This window comes from Sebastes umbrosus, chromosome 12 (assembly GCF_015220745.1).
Source record: "Sebastes umbrosus isolate fSebUmb1 chromosome 12, fSebUmb1.pri, whole genome shotgun sequence".
Lineage (NCBI taxonomy): Eukaryota > Metazoa > Chordata > Actinopteri > Perciformes > Sebastidae > Sebastes > Sebastes umbrosus.
The window spans coordinates 6,304,521-6,321,294 of NC_051280.1; the positions used below are offsets into that span (position 1 = coordinate 6,304,521).

General features: G+C 39.8%; 1 protein-coding gene across 1 annotated transcript; it reads right to left on the minus strand.

Moving 5' to 3' along the window:
* Window positions 1-2,047: 2,047 nt before the first annotated feature.
* On the minus strand, window positions 2,048-15,831 carry cahz (carbonic anhydrase). The gene is made up of 7 exons (XM_037788456.1): window positions 15,237-15,831; window positions 13,672-13,869; window positions 11,073-11,191; window positions 9,058-9,150; window positions 8,841-8,903; window positions 8,515-8,670; window positions 2,048-4,054 (listed from the first exon to the last, which is right to left on the minus strand). The coding sequence occupies exons 1-7, from the start codon at window positions 15,268-15,270 to the stop codon at window positions 3,935-3,937; spliced, it is 783 nt and encodes a 260-aa protein (XP_037644384.1). The 5' UTR covers window positions 15,271-15,831; the 3' UTR covers window positions 2,048-3,934.
* Window positions 15,832-16,774: the final 943 nt, after the last annotated feature.

Here is a 16,774-nt window from a genome sequence, read left to right on the forward strand (position 1 = left end):
AAAGAACGACACTGAATGTTTAAAGTACTGCGATGTTTTTGCCTTCAGTTAGTTTTGCTCTCTTTAGTTTGATTGACAGATCAAAAAATACCTACCAAGTATTTTTTGAAAGTGCCTTTTCCAAACAGTTTCCCATGACGTCTTCTCAGATGGGTTCTGTAGAACCAACCATCTGACAGGGTCAGGTTAATGAAAGTCTGCATTACGTTAAGTTTTATGTGAAATACATTAGTTATTACAACAAAGCATCCCATCCTCCCTCATTCAAATTTTGTAAAACCAAATACAATTCTTCACTCAAAGGAAGTGATGAAACTGGACCAACATAAAGTTGCACTTTTGTACTTGAGCATCTTTAAAAGTTAAACTGCATCTGTTAAAAATACTTAAAGGTCCAGTGTGTTGGTCTGTTGGCAGAAATGGAATATAATATACACAAGTATGTTTTCGTGTTTTCGTTACCTTAGAATGAGCCGTTTATATCTCCTCCTCCTCTTCACCGAGTCTGCTATGTTGTACCGCCATGTTTCTACAGTAGCCCAGAGCGGACAAACCACTCTAGATACACTAGCTCTAGATAACTCTAGAGAGGGCCATTTGAGTTTTCACGTTTTCGCATTTTCACGTCGGCCACCGCAGTTCTCCTTGGCACACGGGAGTTGGTTGCAATGCTGCAACCTCACCTCTAGATACTGCCAAATACTACATACTGCACCTTTAATGCACTGTACGCAACAGGACACAGTTTGCTTTGAGCAAATTGTTCACTTTAGCATGCTAACATGCTCATAATAGCTGTTTTTTACATTCAATTGTCAAATGGGAATTTTAAGCAAACTTTTGAAATGTTGCAAAAAATAAATGTGAGCGAATAAACTCGGTTACAGCGTAGTTTGGTCAGAAGTTGCTGCTATAGGCTATGCATGGCTGTAATCCACCAGAAAATAGCGTAGAAGTAGTAGTGGTTGCGAACCAGAAACAAAACAAGTCGCCTTGCCCATCCAACCATCTTTGAGAGAAAAATGGAGAGGTCTTCAGGAATTAGTTTTAATAGTTCATTCACGTCAGCTAGTATTGGTCATGTTTCATGCTGTCCGAGGACAAACACAAGCATTCACACGTTGTTGGAATATCCGGGAAGACGGCAACAGCCGAAACAGCTGACCAGTCATGTGAGTTAAATGTTCGCTACGTCAGAATTTATTCAGCAAAGGCGTTTCCATGTTACATTTAGAGCATCAACTCTTATTCGACAAAGGCAAAAACCACTTTAAGCAAGCGTAAACATTTTTTTGTGCAATTGAGAAAGTTTTATAGAATTTTATAACTTTACAGCAATACAGCATTTCTAATGTGACACCTCAAAATGCTTCTTAACATGCTCATTATTGTCAAATAAAGTGTTAACTTCATATTAATTCTAATTTGCTTATTGACACTAAACACAAAGGACAGCTGAGGCTGATGGGAATATCATTAGTTTTAGGTATTTAGTCATAAATTAAAGTACTGGACACATTTTTAAAAACAGACCTGATAATGGTACTATATGAAAGTATAACCAAAGTAAGTAGGATGTATCCTCTGGAAACTAAAAATGTCTGTGCAAATCTCCAAGGCAATCTATTGTATGGTGAGATCTTTCAGTCTGAACAAAAGTGGTGGACCAACATACGTACCGACATTACTATCAGCCACGCCGCTAGCAAGGCTAACATCTGAGGATAACCAAACCCTTTTAAGTAACAGTCCCGTAATTTGAATATCAAAGTTATGTTAAAGGGACTCAATGTAAGATCAGAAATAGCTTGTTAACAGCGACATCTGTGGCCGTTAAGTCGACGAAAGTCAGCGTCCTGTTGCTCGGGCTCGCTCTTGTAGTCCCTCTACATAGTAGACATGAACGAGCATCGATCAAAACAGTGAGGCGACACACGTCAGCTAAAACCACAATATCAATCTATATAATATAATCCTGTAATTTGAATATCAAATTTATGTCAATACTTGATTAGGAGTTGTGAAAAAAAGGACAATTTGAAACATCTGCAAGTTATGAGTTTTTATTGATAACATTAATTTTTCATTATGACATGAAAGATTCACAAAAAAACATTTTTTTCCATCTGTAATGTGACAGCAGATTTGAGTGACACACTTTAAAAAGGTTACAGCAGTTTCACTAAAGCCACACTCTGAAAACTGATTGTTTTATAACATTGATATAAAAGCTAATAAGTAACATTGCGCTGGTCTCTTATGAATATCTGCCATTGATCTCAGTTTAGTTAGATGGAGTAATGATTGAGAATTTAATGAAACACTCTATGACCTATATGTTGATAGTGTAGCGGGTGGTAATGTAGAGTCATAAACTGATCTTTCCAATTCTTTCCAACTTAACAGTTCTGTCTTACACAAGTCTTAAAGGCAATGTTTAATGCACTGTGGTGATAGGTAGTTCAGTTGTCATAGTTTTTTATAAAGAAAATGGAGTGACACTTGTACAGTTGAGCCACTGATAGAGTGAGTTGAGCCATGACCACAGTAATGTAGATGTCTCTGTGGGGTTCTGGCAAATTTTTGCCCAAAAAGCTTAATTTACCCAGAATGGATGGAAGCCCAATAGAGACAAAATTAGTGTGGACATGGTCTCAGGCTGTACCATCAGCCAATACTAAGTAGGACTGTCTTTCACAACATACTGGAACATTCCATAGCATTACCACCATGAGGTGATTGTAAGTCTAAAAACCTACGTGTATAAAAGTGCCAGTTGAATGGTGGTGACCACAGTGCAAAGCTCAGGCCCCAAACTCAGCACGATCACTTTGTGACACAATGAGGCATCAATAAAAACATTTTTAACAATCTGAGCAGCTGTCTGCAGCACAAGTCACAACACAATGGAATGCATAGAAGCAAAGAAGCTTCAGAAAGTCGATGAAGGCTTTCAGAAAAGGCAAAGCATATTATTCATATATTAAAAAGTACGGAGGATTTATTAATATTTTTTATTTCTGATAAATATCCCTGCTTGTAATTTAGGCCTACATCCACATCGGATACTGCTTAAGTAGCACACATCATCCTATAATATACAGCTGCCTCAGTAGTTTGTCGTTATTTTTTACTTCAATGCATTAGTGCTAACAAAAAGTACATTATTGTTGTTTGAAATTGTTATACATATTAAAATTTCCTATAATAACACAACTACTTTTAGAATGTCTGTCTAGGATAAAGCAGACATCAATAGACGCTATAAATAAGAAAATAGATTAGATTATTAGTTATAGTGAGGCCAGAGAAAAACAAAAAGAGACCAGGGGCCAGAATTCCTGTCCCATTGTTAGTATTTGTGACAATTTCAGTAGATCCCTGGTCCATTGGTAGGCTACCTGTGTTAGCTGATATAGACTAACATTCTTAGGCTACCTTTCAAGGCAGTGTCTGACCATGTGGAAAATGTGTATATAATATTGTATGAGTGGCACACACATGCACAATCTATGACCCCATTCACACTCTTACTTCATGTGTCCAAACAGATTCAGGTGCACCACCCCCCTATCTCCCACCCTGGGTTAGATGGATTGTAATCAGATGTGTGATCTGACCAACAGAGACACATATCAGTGTAGATCAAAGTCCCTTAAATATCATCTGGATTTTATCTGGATAGGAACACTTGAAATGACAAGTGTAAATGGGGTCTTAATAGCGTCAAAGCTTAAAAAAATACTCAAAGTTCTTTAATTCAAGATACATCCAGTTAGTCTATGTCATAGAAAGTGTAAGCTGCACTTTTCAAGTCAATAGGGCTAATATAAGCTGAGTAAAGACTGCATGGAGAGAAGAAAATGGGAGTTCGGGAAAAGGAGGGAAGGATGAGCAAGGGGGAGGCAAGGAAGCTATGAAGATGAAGGAGGGTTCATTTGAAGGAGGCGCGGACCTGACGGCCCTTCAGAGGCTGAGGAGGCCGGTAGTTGTCCACCATGCAGCATGGAGCGTCTCCTTCTCCGGTGAAGAGGAGGCTGCGGAACTTGGCCATCTAATGAGGAAGAAGAGACAAGGAGGAAGATAATTAAGATCTGGTTTCCATGGACACATGGTCACATTAGCAGTAGCTGAAATGTAATGTTTGCATTAACTGGAATATCATATGTTTCTAACTTGTATAAACCCATCATCACCGGCAAGACAGTAGAATTACCAAATGACAGGTGTCAGATGGGAGGTGTTGGAGTTTAAATCAGGCTGCATCCTCCGGGTCTAAGAAGCGAAGCCAGTGCCGAAGTGTCTTAAACCTGCATTCTGTCTAATAGCCAGCAGGGGGCGACTCCTCTGATTGTATAGAAGTCTATGAGAAAATGAGCCTACTTCTCACTTGATTGATTACCTTAGTAAACATTGTAAACATGAGATTATGGTCTCAATCGCTAGTTTCAAGTCTTCTTCAATACAGCATGATGTTCATTTAGTAAATTATGGTCCCATTTAGAGTCAAATAGACCATAAGGCAGGGGATGCTTTAGGGCACCTTGTGATTGACAGGTTGCTACCACGGCGTTGTCCATGTTGTCATCTTAGAACTTTAACCCTTTCACAGTGTGTTTTCAGTTCATGGAAGTCAATTATAAAATTTTTGGTCACCTGGAAATGTTTTCCGGTTGTACTTAGCTCCACCCTCTCATGTCACTTATGGTTGCAAAAAAATAAGATGGCAAAGGCCAAAAATCAACATGGCGATTTCCAAAATGCCAAACTCAAGGACTCAAAACCATAGTGGGTGATGTCACGGTGACTACGTCCACTTCTTATATACAGTCTTTGGTTTAAATCAATGAACCTGTGTCCTGGAATGGGCTCTGTACTCATGCAGCTCTTGCAATCTGTTTGACAGCATGATGGATCTGCCTTGCTGCTTTGCCACTCTGCTGCAAAGGGTTATACCCTTACAGGCTGTTCACACCAAGCGGCAACCTCCAGGGCTGAAGAATGAAGCCAACACAGAGGTGACAAAAACAGTTCACCAAATGGTCACTTGAAGCTGGCTCCAAAAGGGAGTCAATCCCCATAGACCTCCATGTTAAAATGACCAACTTTACAGCAGAAATAAACATGTTTACAGTCTGGTACAAAAAAAAACTGTTTTGGTCTCTTTAGCTAATATCCCCATGATTCCAGCTTCTTCGACGTGAATATTTTCTGGTTTCTTTACTCCTCTGTGACAGTAAACTGAATATATTTGAGTTTCGGAAAAACAAAACATTTGAGGACGTCTTCTTGGGCTTTGGGAAACACTGTCTGACATTTTATAGATCAAACAATTAATCGATTAATCGAGAAAAGATTAATTGACAATGAAAAATAATCGTTAGTTGCAGCCCCGCTCAAATGTCTCAAAAAAAAAAGAATAAAATAATGGAATGTATATATATATATATATATATAATAAATATTTCCCTCATTAATGATGTATTATTTCACAAACTTGCATATGTGTTCATTGTCACAATGAAAGGAGAGGAGTTAAATGAGCCGGAGTCCGACCCGAGCCTGGTCTATATAACCTGAGCTTGTATCCTCTCAGAGTGTGTCTGGCTCAGGCTGACTCCCTGACTCTGCTCTGTAACATCATTAGCATAATATCTTTTGTGAATCAGACCATGTGACGGGGCAGATGGCAGTTGCAAGTGATGCGCAATTCATGGTGCTATCAGCGGCCACAGTCCATTCTTTGCAAATTTGCCCCTGAGTGTTGCATTAGAAAAAAAATGATGAAACTTCCCGATGAGCTCTTGTAACCTCAGTGGGCCAAATCAAAGTGCAAATACTGTTTTCTCTACTACTGCAGGGGAACATTACCTGGATCATGTTAAATTAGAAGAAATGTGGAATTGAATGCAATGAGCTGCTTCACTTCTTCCAGTATGTCATCAATCCAGTGTTATACAGGGCCTCCTGCTGTGGTTGTTATCTCCCATGTGCACATGGTGGTGCAAAACACCGCCCTATTGACACTGAGTCCCGTATTGCACATTAAGATGTATGAGGGAAATTATCCAACAATTGAAACAGTTTTCATTTCCCTCTGCAAATCAAATCTCTGAACACTGAGCTACTGGAACCAAGTGTACATGTTAGGGGGGAATGGTGACTGTAAAACACCTGGCTGTATGTGTGTGTGTGTGTGTGTGTGTGTGAGTGTGTGTGTGAGTGAAACGACTAAAGCAGCAGTGTGGCGTAAACAACATCTCCTCGGGGAGCCATTTAGCCTTTAGCTAGCTGGTGAGCTTGATTTAATTTCCCTCAGCAGGCTCTCTCAGCAATGCTTGCACTACACAACAAAGTATGTTCTGCACTGTATATTATCATCCGTGGCTTCATTTCTACTTTGCAGAAAGGGAATATTTCTTCATATAAACACATACAGTTGTAGGCTACATCTATTGTTTATCTAGGGAGGTAAAACTGAGCATTAACCCTTTAGGGGAAAAGCCCACGTGGGTTTTATGTCTCATGAAGGTACAGTGGGGCAGTGTTAATCATGTAAAGAGATAGACAGCAGACTGCCCACTGGAGATACAGGCAGTCAGTGTAATCTAAGTGAAACACAAGGCCCTCCAGGTTCAGACACACCCTGCTCTAAAGCAAGATATCCTGACACTCTTGACTTTTGCCGCCTCGGACCAGCTGTCAATCACTCGCAAACTCCGATCAAACAGAATATTGATCCATATTTGATCAGTGCTGCCTAGTTTGACCGTTTGATTGGAGTTCGATTGATTGGTCAAAGTCTCCCGTCACGGGCTACATTTTTTTAAAGCCTGAAAACAGAGCCATGAGGAGGTGCAGAAGTTTAGTTTTCTCTCAGAACACTTGAATCACAGTATGCTGAAAGGTTATTATGGAATTTTTGCCCAATGATGCCAAAAACGTTCTGCCTACTGAAGCTTTAATGAGATGATTACCAAATCAAAGTCCGTATGAGGGTGTTTGAAAATACTGTAAATTTATGAGGAACTCTGCAGTAATTGACTGAATCTTTATTCTGATCTCTCAGACTCCCTGAGGCTGAACACTTCACGCCTTTTATTTTCTCATTTGAAGTTGAACACTTTCAGCTTCCACTTGGGAATTCAGCAGCAGTCTCACCAGACTACATGATTGAAAAGCCGTGTCGAAGCAGCATGTCCAACCCACATACCAGCAGGTGGGCTGCCAAGAAAAAATGTCTGTATTTAGGACTGCCACAAATACACACCGGCTACTGCAGCGCACGTTCATGCACATAGAGACACACGTACTATATAATTGCACTGAAACACTCAGAACATTTGACCTCCCTAGCTATGTATTTAAGTCATATCTAGTTTGTAATCCAGCTGTGGCTTCAGTTCAGTTGTTTCAACGTTTGGCTTAGCAAATGAAGTTCAATACTACATACATTTGTTACTTTATTCTGTTATACAGTGCAGAAATGAATGAATGAATAAATAAATGACTCAATAAATAAATAACTAAAATAATGAAGAAGGAACTGTAGTAATGAAAGGCTCAATCATCAATACACGTGTAGGTTAATAAATAAATAAGCACAAAATAGGAAAAATAAATAAATAAAATGTATTTATTCATTTGACAAATTACTAATTTTGTATTAATTTATTTCCATATTCAATTATTCTCCAATTAATCATTTTCTGTTTACATTTATTCCTATTTTTAATTATTTTCCCTATTTATTCATTTCTTTATTTATTTAATTAAATAAATATATTTTACTTAATCATATCATATATTATTAGTCTGGTGTACACTGCTTACATAGCCTTGTTGACTCTGCTGCTATTAATCACACCACTGTCACGTTATCAACACCACTCACTTTACCATGACATTTTTCTCCAAATGCTCTTGTATAGTTTCTGTTTTTATTCTATTCTTATTTTAGTTAATGTACCACCTATTATTTATTTATTTTACCTTCTAAACTTATCTGTATTTATTTATGTCCTTGTACTACTGCAACAACTGAATTTCTGAAAACAAGGGGATGAAGTTTGACCCTGAAGTGACCATGCTCCTTTTATTTGGTTTTCTCATTTTTCTCAGTTAAAGAGTTTTTAAAAAGCACCATTGAAAAATAAAGAGGGCGAAAAACATGTCTGTGATCTTCTGACATCTGATCTAATCAGCTCGAACACACCTTGGAAATCTTAAAGAGTCATAAAATCAGTTTTCTGCCACATTTTGGAATATTTCGAAAAAATGGCTACCATGGTCCTCAGGAGGCAAATTTGCAGCGCCCTGATATCTAAATCTTTTCATAACATATACATAAACCTACATCTGTGCCAAATGTGTTGCTTTTATCGCAAAATGCACAATTATAATGCTTAACTGCCCCGCTAATTCACAAAATGTGTAATTTAACAGGTGGAATTACTCATTTTGATTATACGTAGGTAAAGCGAGTAAGTATGTGAAGCAAGTTAAGTAGCCTACTTGTGCAGGGCTGACACTGATCGGCTCCTTGAGGACGATCCAGGTGACACTCTCCAACAAGGGAGGCGTGGTCAGAGAGCCATCATAGGTCCAGTAATCCAGAGAACCAGGAAGGAGAGTCTTTGAGTCAAAGTCAGCAAAGGTGGTCTGCTTTCCCTGCAGGTGTAAAAGAGGGAGTAAGAAAAGGAAGCCATTGTTACTCTTTGTTAACCATGACAATGGAGTTGTTAGTTTCCCAAACGTATATCTTGCTGTTCATAGACAGTATTAGCACATTTATCTTCAGCTAAACAGTGTTTTGGGAACTCTGGGAGCGTTGTTTTTACCTTGGTCTTAATAGCATCCAAGCCATCCAGAACTTTCTGAAGCCTGGGGTTGGCAGCACCAATCTGGAGCACAACACAGATACACACAGCTGAATTTACAATACTCAAACACACTGTTCATTATTTTTATTATATAATCCCTTGGAGGGCATGAATACTTAAAGCACCTTCCCACCCCTGGTCTGCAGTGCAGTCACAGACCTCAGTGACGACTCACCTTGAGAAAGACCCCGACCACTGCGAGTCCATCAGACTGGCTGGCTGCCTCTCCAAAGCTGGGGTACTTGGTGTTCCAGTGCACCAGGTGAAGCTAACAAGAAAAAAGAGGCAAAGTTTGACTTTTGAGGCACAGGCTACAGACAGTGTGTCATCTTATCCTAAACTGAACATGAGCAATAGCTCAATACAAATAATGAGACAGTGATCTGAAGAGACAGCCAATTGCAAGCAATGTCAAGCCTGTGTTATGTTCAGCAAGTCTTTCTGCGTAGTTATGAAAGGTCCAAAAAACGTGTGAGAGAATAGAGAGGGAGGAGCATTTGTGATAATGTAGGACTTTATCGGACCACATTCCTTGCTCTTTAAGACTTGGTTAAGCTTTATTTATGGTTGACCAGTGGGTTACCTCCAGGTCTGAGAAGTGAAGCCAATGCTGAAGTGCCTCAAACCTGCATTCTTTCTAACAGCCAGCAGGGGGCGACTCCTCTGGTTGCAAAAAGAAGTCTGATTGTATAGAAGTCTATGAGAAAATGAGCCTACTTCTCACTTGATTTATTACCTCAGTAAACATTGTAAACATGAGTTTATGGTCTCAATCCCTAGTTTCAAGTCTTCATCAATACAGAATGATGTTCATTTAGTAAATTATGGTTCCATTTAGAGTTAGATAGACCATAAAGCAGGGGATGCTTTAGGGCGGGGCTACCTTGTGATTGACAGGTCACTACCATGGCGTTGTCTGGTCTGGGAGTTGTCTGTGTTTTTGTCTTTGACCCTTCACCGTGTGTTATCAGTTCATCAAAGTTAATGATAACCTTTTTGGTCGCCTAAAAAAAATATTATACAGCGTTCAGTTGTACTTAGCTCCACCCTTTAGCGTCACTTCTCGTTGCAAAAAAACAAGATGGCGATGGCCAAAATGCCGAACTCGAGGCTTCAAAACAGTAGTCCACAAACCAATGGGTGAGGTCACTGTGATTACGTCCACTTCTTCACACAGTCTATATGCTTGACGCATCTGCGAGGGTTTTTGCCAGTCCACACACATCCGACATTTTCTTAGAATGCGGATGGGTGGAAACCTTGCTGAGGATTGCCTCACTTCACAGCATTGGACGCTTGATGGGCTGCCACATTTAACCATGCAGTTGCTGAATCTGTCTTTATTTTGGATCGATAACGGTTAGTTTAAAAGTTTCTAGGGAGTTTCCAGAGGCGGCGAGTCGCGTCGAATGCCCCTGATTTGCATAAAGTAGCCTAGACCCTAACTTTATGCAAATGAGGAGCGGCGAATGTGACGACCCGTCTCTCGAATTGCGCCGCCACGCTACCATAATGCATTGCACGGCTGCTTACATAGAAAATGAATGGGAAGCGTGGACAGGACGGAGGCTGTAGACACGTACCATAAGCATACAGCCTCTGATGATGAAATTTAGGTCATGCAGACCCTTGCTGGTGAGGAGAATATCATTTTGGCTGTAGTTTCCTCGTGGCAGGGCCACAGTCAGGTCATGAGTCTTTTAAGTTGTTATGTGCTTATCTATAAATTATGTGTCCCTACGTGAAGCTCTTCTCTTAAAAGCCTCTTCACACTGCAAGCAGTAAGTTCCTCATTTATTCATTCATTGGCCTAAAAATAGTTATATTTGAATATATTGGGACTAAAGATACTGGTATCAACCAACTAATTAATCACCCATTTTCATTTTTAATTGTGGAATGTAAACCCCAGGAATTCCTCAAAGGAAGACAGAATTAATGACTTCAGTGTCTGTCCTCTTCCCAATCCCCTGTGATTTTGAAAAATACTGTGTATGAAAAATATAAAGAACCATTATAAACAGATGTGTTACTTTCACATTTGTTACGTAAGCCTCTCTTGACAAAGACAGGATAGTACCACCATGACCGCCACACAACCTAGCCGTTTATTCCACAACATGAAGTGAGGACCTGTATGGTGACCGTACTGTAAGTTGTAAGCAGAAGCAATAGTAGCTTCAGTCTTACCTCACAGGGGAACTTGATGCCGTTGACAGTGTGTTCAGAGCCTCTGTCATCACTGGCTCCCCAGTGGAAATGAAACTGCTTCAAACGGTACGTTCCAGAAATAGGACCTCCCGTCAGGGCTTGTTAGAACAAAACAACAGCATCATTAGAGACACACTCAGGGAAGAAAAAACTGATTTAACACCAACAATGAAGTAAATCTATGCAGTGCTCCTGTTCATCAAAGCATGGTTTCATTAGTTCTCTCAATCAGAGGTGCAAATTCAAATGGTATATTTCCTTTATTCTAGCCAGAGAACACAGAGAACCATGTTCTGTGAAACTTCACCTTCAAGACACCATCTATCAGTGAAGTGAAGTATGTCCACCACTGTGACATCTCTTAAAGTGGCACTCCATTTGAAGGTCAGTAAAGGTCATGGTTAGTAGCCTACTTCTGCAGCCTGTGAATATACAGTTGTATAATGTCTTTAGTGGCACTGTAGGAGCTTAATCAAGTCTGAGAAAATAACAGTGATGCAACAAGTCCTCCAACCCATCCGACCACATACAGGTCGTTTAGTTCCTACCCTTTAATATGAACCACAGGAATGTTTCCTAATTAGCATTTCCTAAATTAGTGCTCCTACCGGTGGCAGGAGATCGAAATGTCCTCGAACCTCAACGTAAACGTTGCCGTTTAAAACACGTGGTTACGCTGGTCGCAGTTTGGACAACAAAAGTGACCTACTTGGTAAGGTTTAAAGATCATGGTTTGGGTTAAAATAAGTATGTTTGTTACGTAACTTAAGTTACGTACATAAGTTAACCTGTTACGTATACGATGTAAGTTAGTGGGTAAAAATGGAGCAAATATCATTAAAAAACTGTTATTTTTATAAAACGGTCACTATATCCTGACAGTAGTGCATGAGACATTTAATCTGAAAAAAAACATCATGTTCCTCCGGTGTCCTCCAGTGTCCTCCTAATGGCATCCGCAAGATATCACAGACCGGAAGAAAGCAACCAATCAGAGCCGATCTGGAGCCTATCGTCTCTGAGCAGCTGTCAATCACTCGCAAAACCATGATCAAACAGTCAAACTAGGCAGCGCTGATCCGCCATGTTGAGATCAGTTGAGGAAATACCAAGCACCGCCCACCAGCCGGAGCAAACTTTCTCATTTTACAGCTAAACAGTACACTACAAGATGTTTCTGAAAACATTTGAGGAGAGAAATAGGCATTACAGTAACAGAATATTGATATTGAGCTGCCTCCGTTGAATGAACAGCCAATAGGAACACTCTCTCTCTGAAATGACCTGTGATTGGTCAAAGTCTCCTGTCACAGGCTACATCTTCTAAAGCCTGAAAGCAGAGCCATGAGGAGGAGCAGAAGTCTAGTTATCTCTCAGAACACTGGAATTACAATATGCTGAAAGGTTATTATGGAATTTTTTGCCCAATGATGCCAAAAACATTCTGCCTACTGCAGGTTTAAGTAAACAACGTAAGTTATGTTAAGTACGTAAGTTAAAATAACTCAATGTTGACTTTTTGTTACACACAGTACACGAACAGCGGCCTCCTGGGTGAAAGTCCTGTGTTTGTTTGACCATCCATCCACAGCAACCTCCTCGCTCTTTAATACCTGACTTTCTCCTTTTGCTCCCGTCATAATTACTACGGCCACTAGAGGTCACCGCCTAACAATAAACATAAATATGGGTCGCAATAAACTGCTTGTACAAACAACCTATGGGGTTGTTTTTTGGGGGAGGTCAGTCTCCACTGGTTTGGAGAGTTCAAATTTCGCTACCACAGCGTTGTCCGGTCTGGGAGTTTTCGCAGTGTGTTTTCACCTCATGAAAGTTAATTATAACATTTAGGGTCACCTAAAAAGGTCTTATTCAGTGTTCGGTTGTACTTAGCTCCACCCTTTCGTGTCACTTCTGGTTGCAAAAAAACAAGATGGCAACGGCCAAAATGCCGAACTCAAGGCTTACAAACAGCAGACCACAAACCAGTGGGTGATGTCACGGTGACTACGTCCACTTCTTATATACAGTCTATGATGGTATCCTGCTGTTCATGCTAACTTCTGTTTTATCACCATTTCTGCTGCAATATTGGGTAATATTTGGTGCCGTAATAAACCCAGATTTGTATATTCTGTGTTGTTTCTTTATGTTTAATAAATAATAACAATTTAAGTCATGTTTAATTTATTGAGTTCACATTGATATGCTTGCTTGATTTGCACTGTTGGATAAGCAGTGTCAGTGCAGCAGGGTGAGGTGGTGCAGATATCCTGTTGACCTCCAGATACGCTCTTATCTGCTACACTACACACTGTATAGCAGGGTGGAGGCGTAAACAAGAGAGTCAGATAAAGTTTACTACTGTAACACTAACACTTACTGGAAATGAATATATTATAATATAATATAATACAATCAAATATAATATATTTGTTGTTGCAGCTGTTGCAGCAAAACAGTATTTGCTGCAACAGCTGTACAAACATGTAAACAAGGTCAACTAGATTACAGATGTGCATGGGTGAATGGATGTATATGTTATGTGTTAACACTATAGGAGCTGAGTTGTGCTTACTGGAACTGTCAATGTCGTCCACATAGTCAACCTGGAAGGAGTGTCCGTTGTTGAGGATGCCGCTGGCGTTGGAGGGGTCATACTTGAGTTTGAGAGGCTTCAGAGAGGGGTCGAACTGGGCCTCCTTGGGGACAATGTTGATGGGAGACTGTCTGTCCCCGTTAGCCACAGGGTAATCTTCTCCCCATTTGTCAGGTCCTATAAATACATATTACAATATTAAATAGGAAATAAGTATATGTTAGTAGCAAGTGCTTTGTGTTCTGTATGGGGCACTTGATATTCAGATCATTTACTTTAACAAAAGTAGTAATACCGCAGTGCACAAATACTCACTAAAAATAAGTAGAAGTACAGAATCAGAGAAATGTACTTAATGTATCAAAAGTAAAAGTATTGATTATGCAGAATGGCATCTTTCAGAATGATATTGTATTATTACTACTACATTCAAGTTTAAGCAGCATTTAAAAAAAAATGGAGAATGGAAAGAAAAAAATGGAAGTAGGCTACTCAAGTAAATTACAAGTACCTCACAACTATACTTGAGCAAAGTATAGCCCTATCATCTTAAATTGAACCACTGATAGAAAGTAATAATTCTATTTTCATTTATGTTGTGTTATTAGAAGCAATGTTCAGATCCTTCACATGATACCACAGTTGAAAAATAATTAAAATTCCAGATGCAAAATCTACTCAAGTTTATTCAGCAGTGATATTCACATAATTTACATAAATAAAAGTACCATGGTGAACAAATACAAAAAGTTATTAAAACTGTAGAAGTATTATCACAAAAAATGTACTTAAAGTATCAAAAGTAAAAGTATTCAATATGCAGAATGGCCTCTTTGACCATGATGTTGTATTATTACTGCATTACAGTTTAACTATAAAAAAAAAATGGAGAATGGAAAGTAAAATGGAAGTAAAGCACAAGTACCTCACTACTTGAGTAAAGTATACAATTAATGTAGCTTAAACTGAACCACTGATAAGTAATAATTCTTTTCTCTCTCCTCACTTCTGTTGCATTATTAGAAGCTATGTTCAGATCCTTCATATGATACCCCAATAAAATAATTATAATCCATTAACAGTAAAGGTTTTGCAGTAAAAAAAATTACTTAGCAATACATTTTATGATGCAGTGTGTGTGGGCTCAGTTCATAGTTTTTAAAAGTTTGTCATATGTTTTGCACAACCTCCAGAGTATAATTGGCCCATGAGTGTGAACATGTAGCTATGGATTTAAAAAGAACAATATTTGCTGTTTAACCAGTGGAGTAAGTTTAACATTGAATTATTCACTTAACTACCAACCCTTTACCCTGAAGGTGTGCTTAAGTAATGTGGTCATGTAAATTATCAAAGTAATGATATTTATTACTGAGGACTGCAATACAGGCTATACTGTCTGCACTGATGATGAACATCTGAGTTGAGAGTGGGGCAGCAGCAGCAGCAGCAGCAGCAGCAGCAGCAGCATGTTTCCAACCTGTTACAGAGAAACTTGACCCTCCAGTCGGATACTGTACATGATGCTGAGAGATCATCCTCACCGTTAGACGGTCCGTATCCCCATCCGTGAGACATGGCTGCTCAGACTGGATGCTATATCCTGAGAACACAGAAGAAGGATTAATCCAGGTCGGGAGAGGAGGAGGATGATGATGATGATGATGATCTGGTGACAGACACCCGCTGCTGGGCTTTATATAGGCTCTGTCCCACCGGTGGGTTTGGCTTGTCGGTCCTTCGGCGGGCCGGTCAGTCAGGAGGACGGAGCAGAGCAGCCATCCGGAGACGCGATGGAGGCGTCCTTCACTCCTGGACCTCTCCTCCTTTCTCCTCTCCTCTCTCCTCTCCTCTTTTCCTCCTGTCTCCTCTCCTCCGTAATATTCAGAGGCAGATTATTGAAGAGATGCGATGGTGGTTGTGTATCCTCTCCGCTGCCAGCAGAAATGGATGCGCGCACATCATCCACACACATTCATCATCATACTGTATGTATAGTGTTTCAGCGGCTCCAGGATCAGTCCAGGTTCAGGTTCTGGGAGAATCGGAGCCTAAGGCACAGAGGATTTTGTCGCAATATCCTGAAGTCGACATGTTTCGTTTCAGCTCTTGCCAGCCTTCATTGATCTCGGTTATCCGGTTCCTGGCGCACGGCTTTATTATGAAGGCTGCATGCGGCATGCTGGGATGTGCGTGTCCTGTGGCTCTGTGCAGGGCCGGACAGAGACATGATGGGGGCCTGAGGGCTGAAGCAGAACCCTCCCAACTGATTCACTGATAGTTATTCATGTTTAGCCCTATACTTAATAAACGGTTTAGTGTAAAAAAATAAAATAAACACCCCTTCTTTTCATAACTCACACAGGTTATTCTACACATTGGCTACTGGTGGAATAAGCGCGACTTACTCTCTCCAGTGATATGTTCCGCTGATGTCTATTGTGGATAAACACACATAAATATCATATAAATGTGCTCTTCATATCATGAGCTGATGCCTCGGTCATCAAAATAAGAACTTTTATTTATTATCCAGGTGACTGTATCCATGGTGACAGAACAGGAACAACTTTAAAATTGCGAAATCGCAACTTGCAATAATGCGTTAAAGAAATAAGTTAAAACTAATTTGAGTTAGACAGCCCTAATTTAATTTTTTTGACAATACTAAGGCAAAGAATGCCCAATCAACATGTTTTTTTCCATCTGAACAAACTCTCCCTAACACTCTCCTTAAAGCTGAAGTAGGCGAGATTGGAGCAAATATGATTTTAAAAAGTATTTTTTTAAAACGGTCACTATATCCTGACAGTAGTGCATGAGACAGGTAATCTGAAAAAAATCATATTCCTCTGTGTCCTCCGGTGCTCCTAATGGCATCTCTCTCTCTCTCACTCGTGAACTCCGACCAAACGGTCAAACTAGGCAACGCTGATCGAATATGAATCAATATTCTGTTATAATTAATCACTATTCTGTTACTGTAATGCCTATTTCTCTCCTCAAATGTTTTCAGAAACATCTTGTAGTGAACTGTTTAGCTGTAAAATGAGAAAGGTTGTGACCCGGCAGCCATGTTGAG

Bases quoted from the DNA above. Each gene is read 5' to 3' on its own strand.
- cahz (XM_037788456.1), bottom strand. From the start codon at position 15,270: ATGTCTCACGGATGGGGATACGGACCGTCTAACG. The intron at 8,904-9,057 runs GTGAGTCGTCAC...GTTGTGCTCCAG, and splicing joins TGGTCGGGGTCTTTCTCAAG to ATTGGTGCTGCCAACCCCAG. The intron at 4,055-8,514 runs GTAGGCTACTTA...CTTCCTCATTAG, and splicing joins TCAGTGTCAGCCCTGCACAA to ATGGCCAAGTTCCGCAGCCT.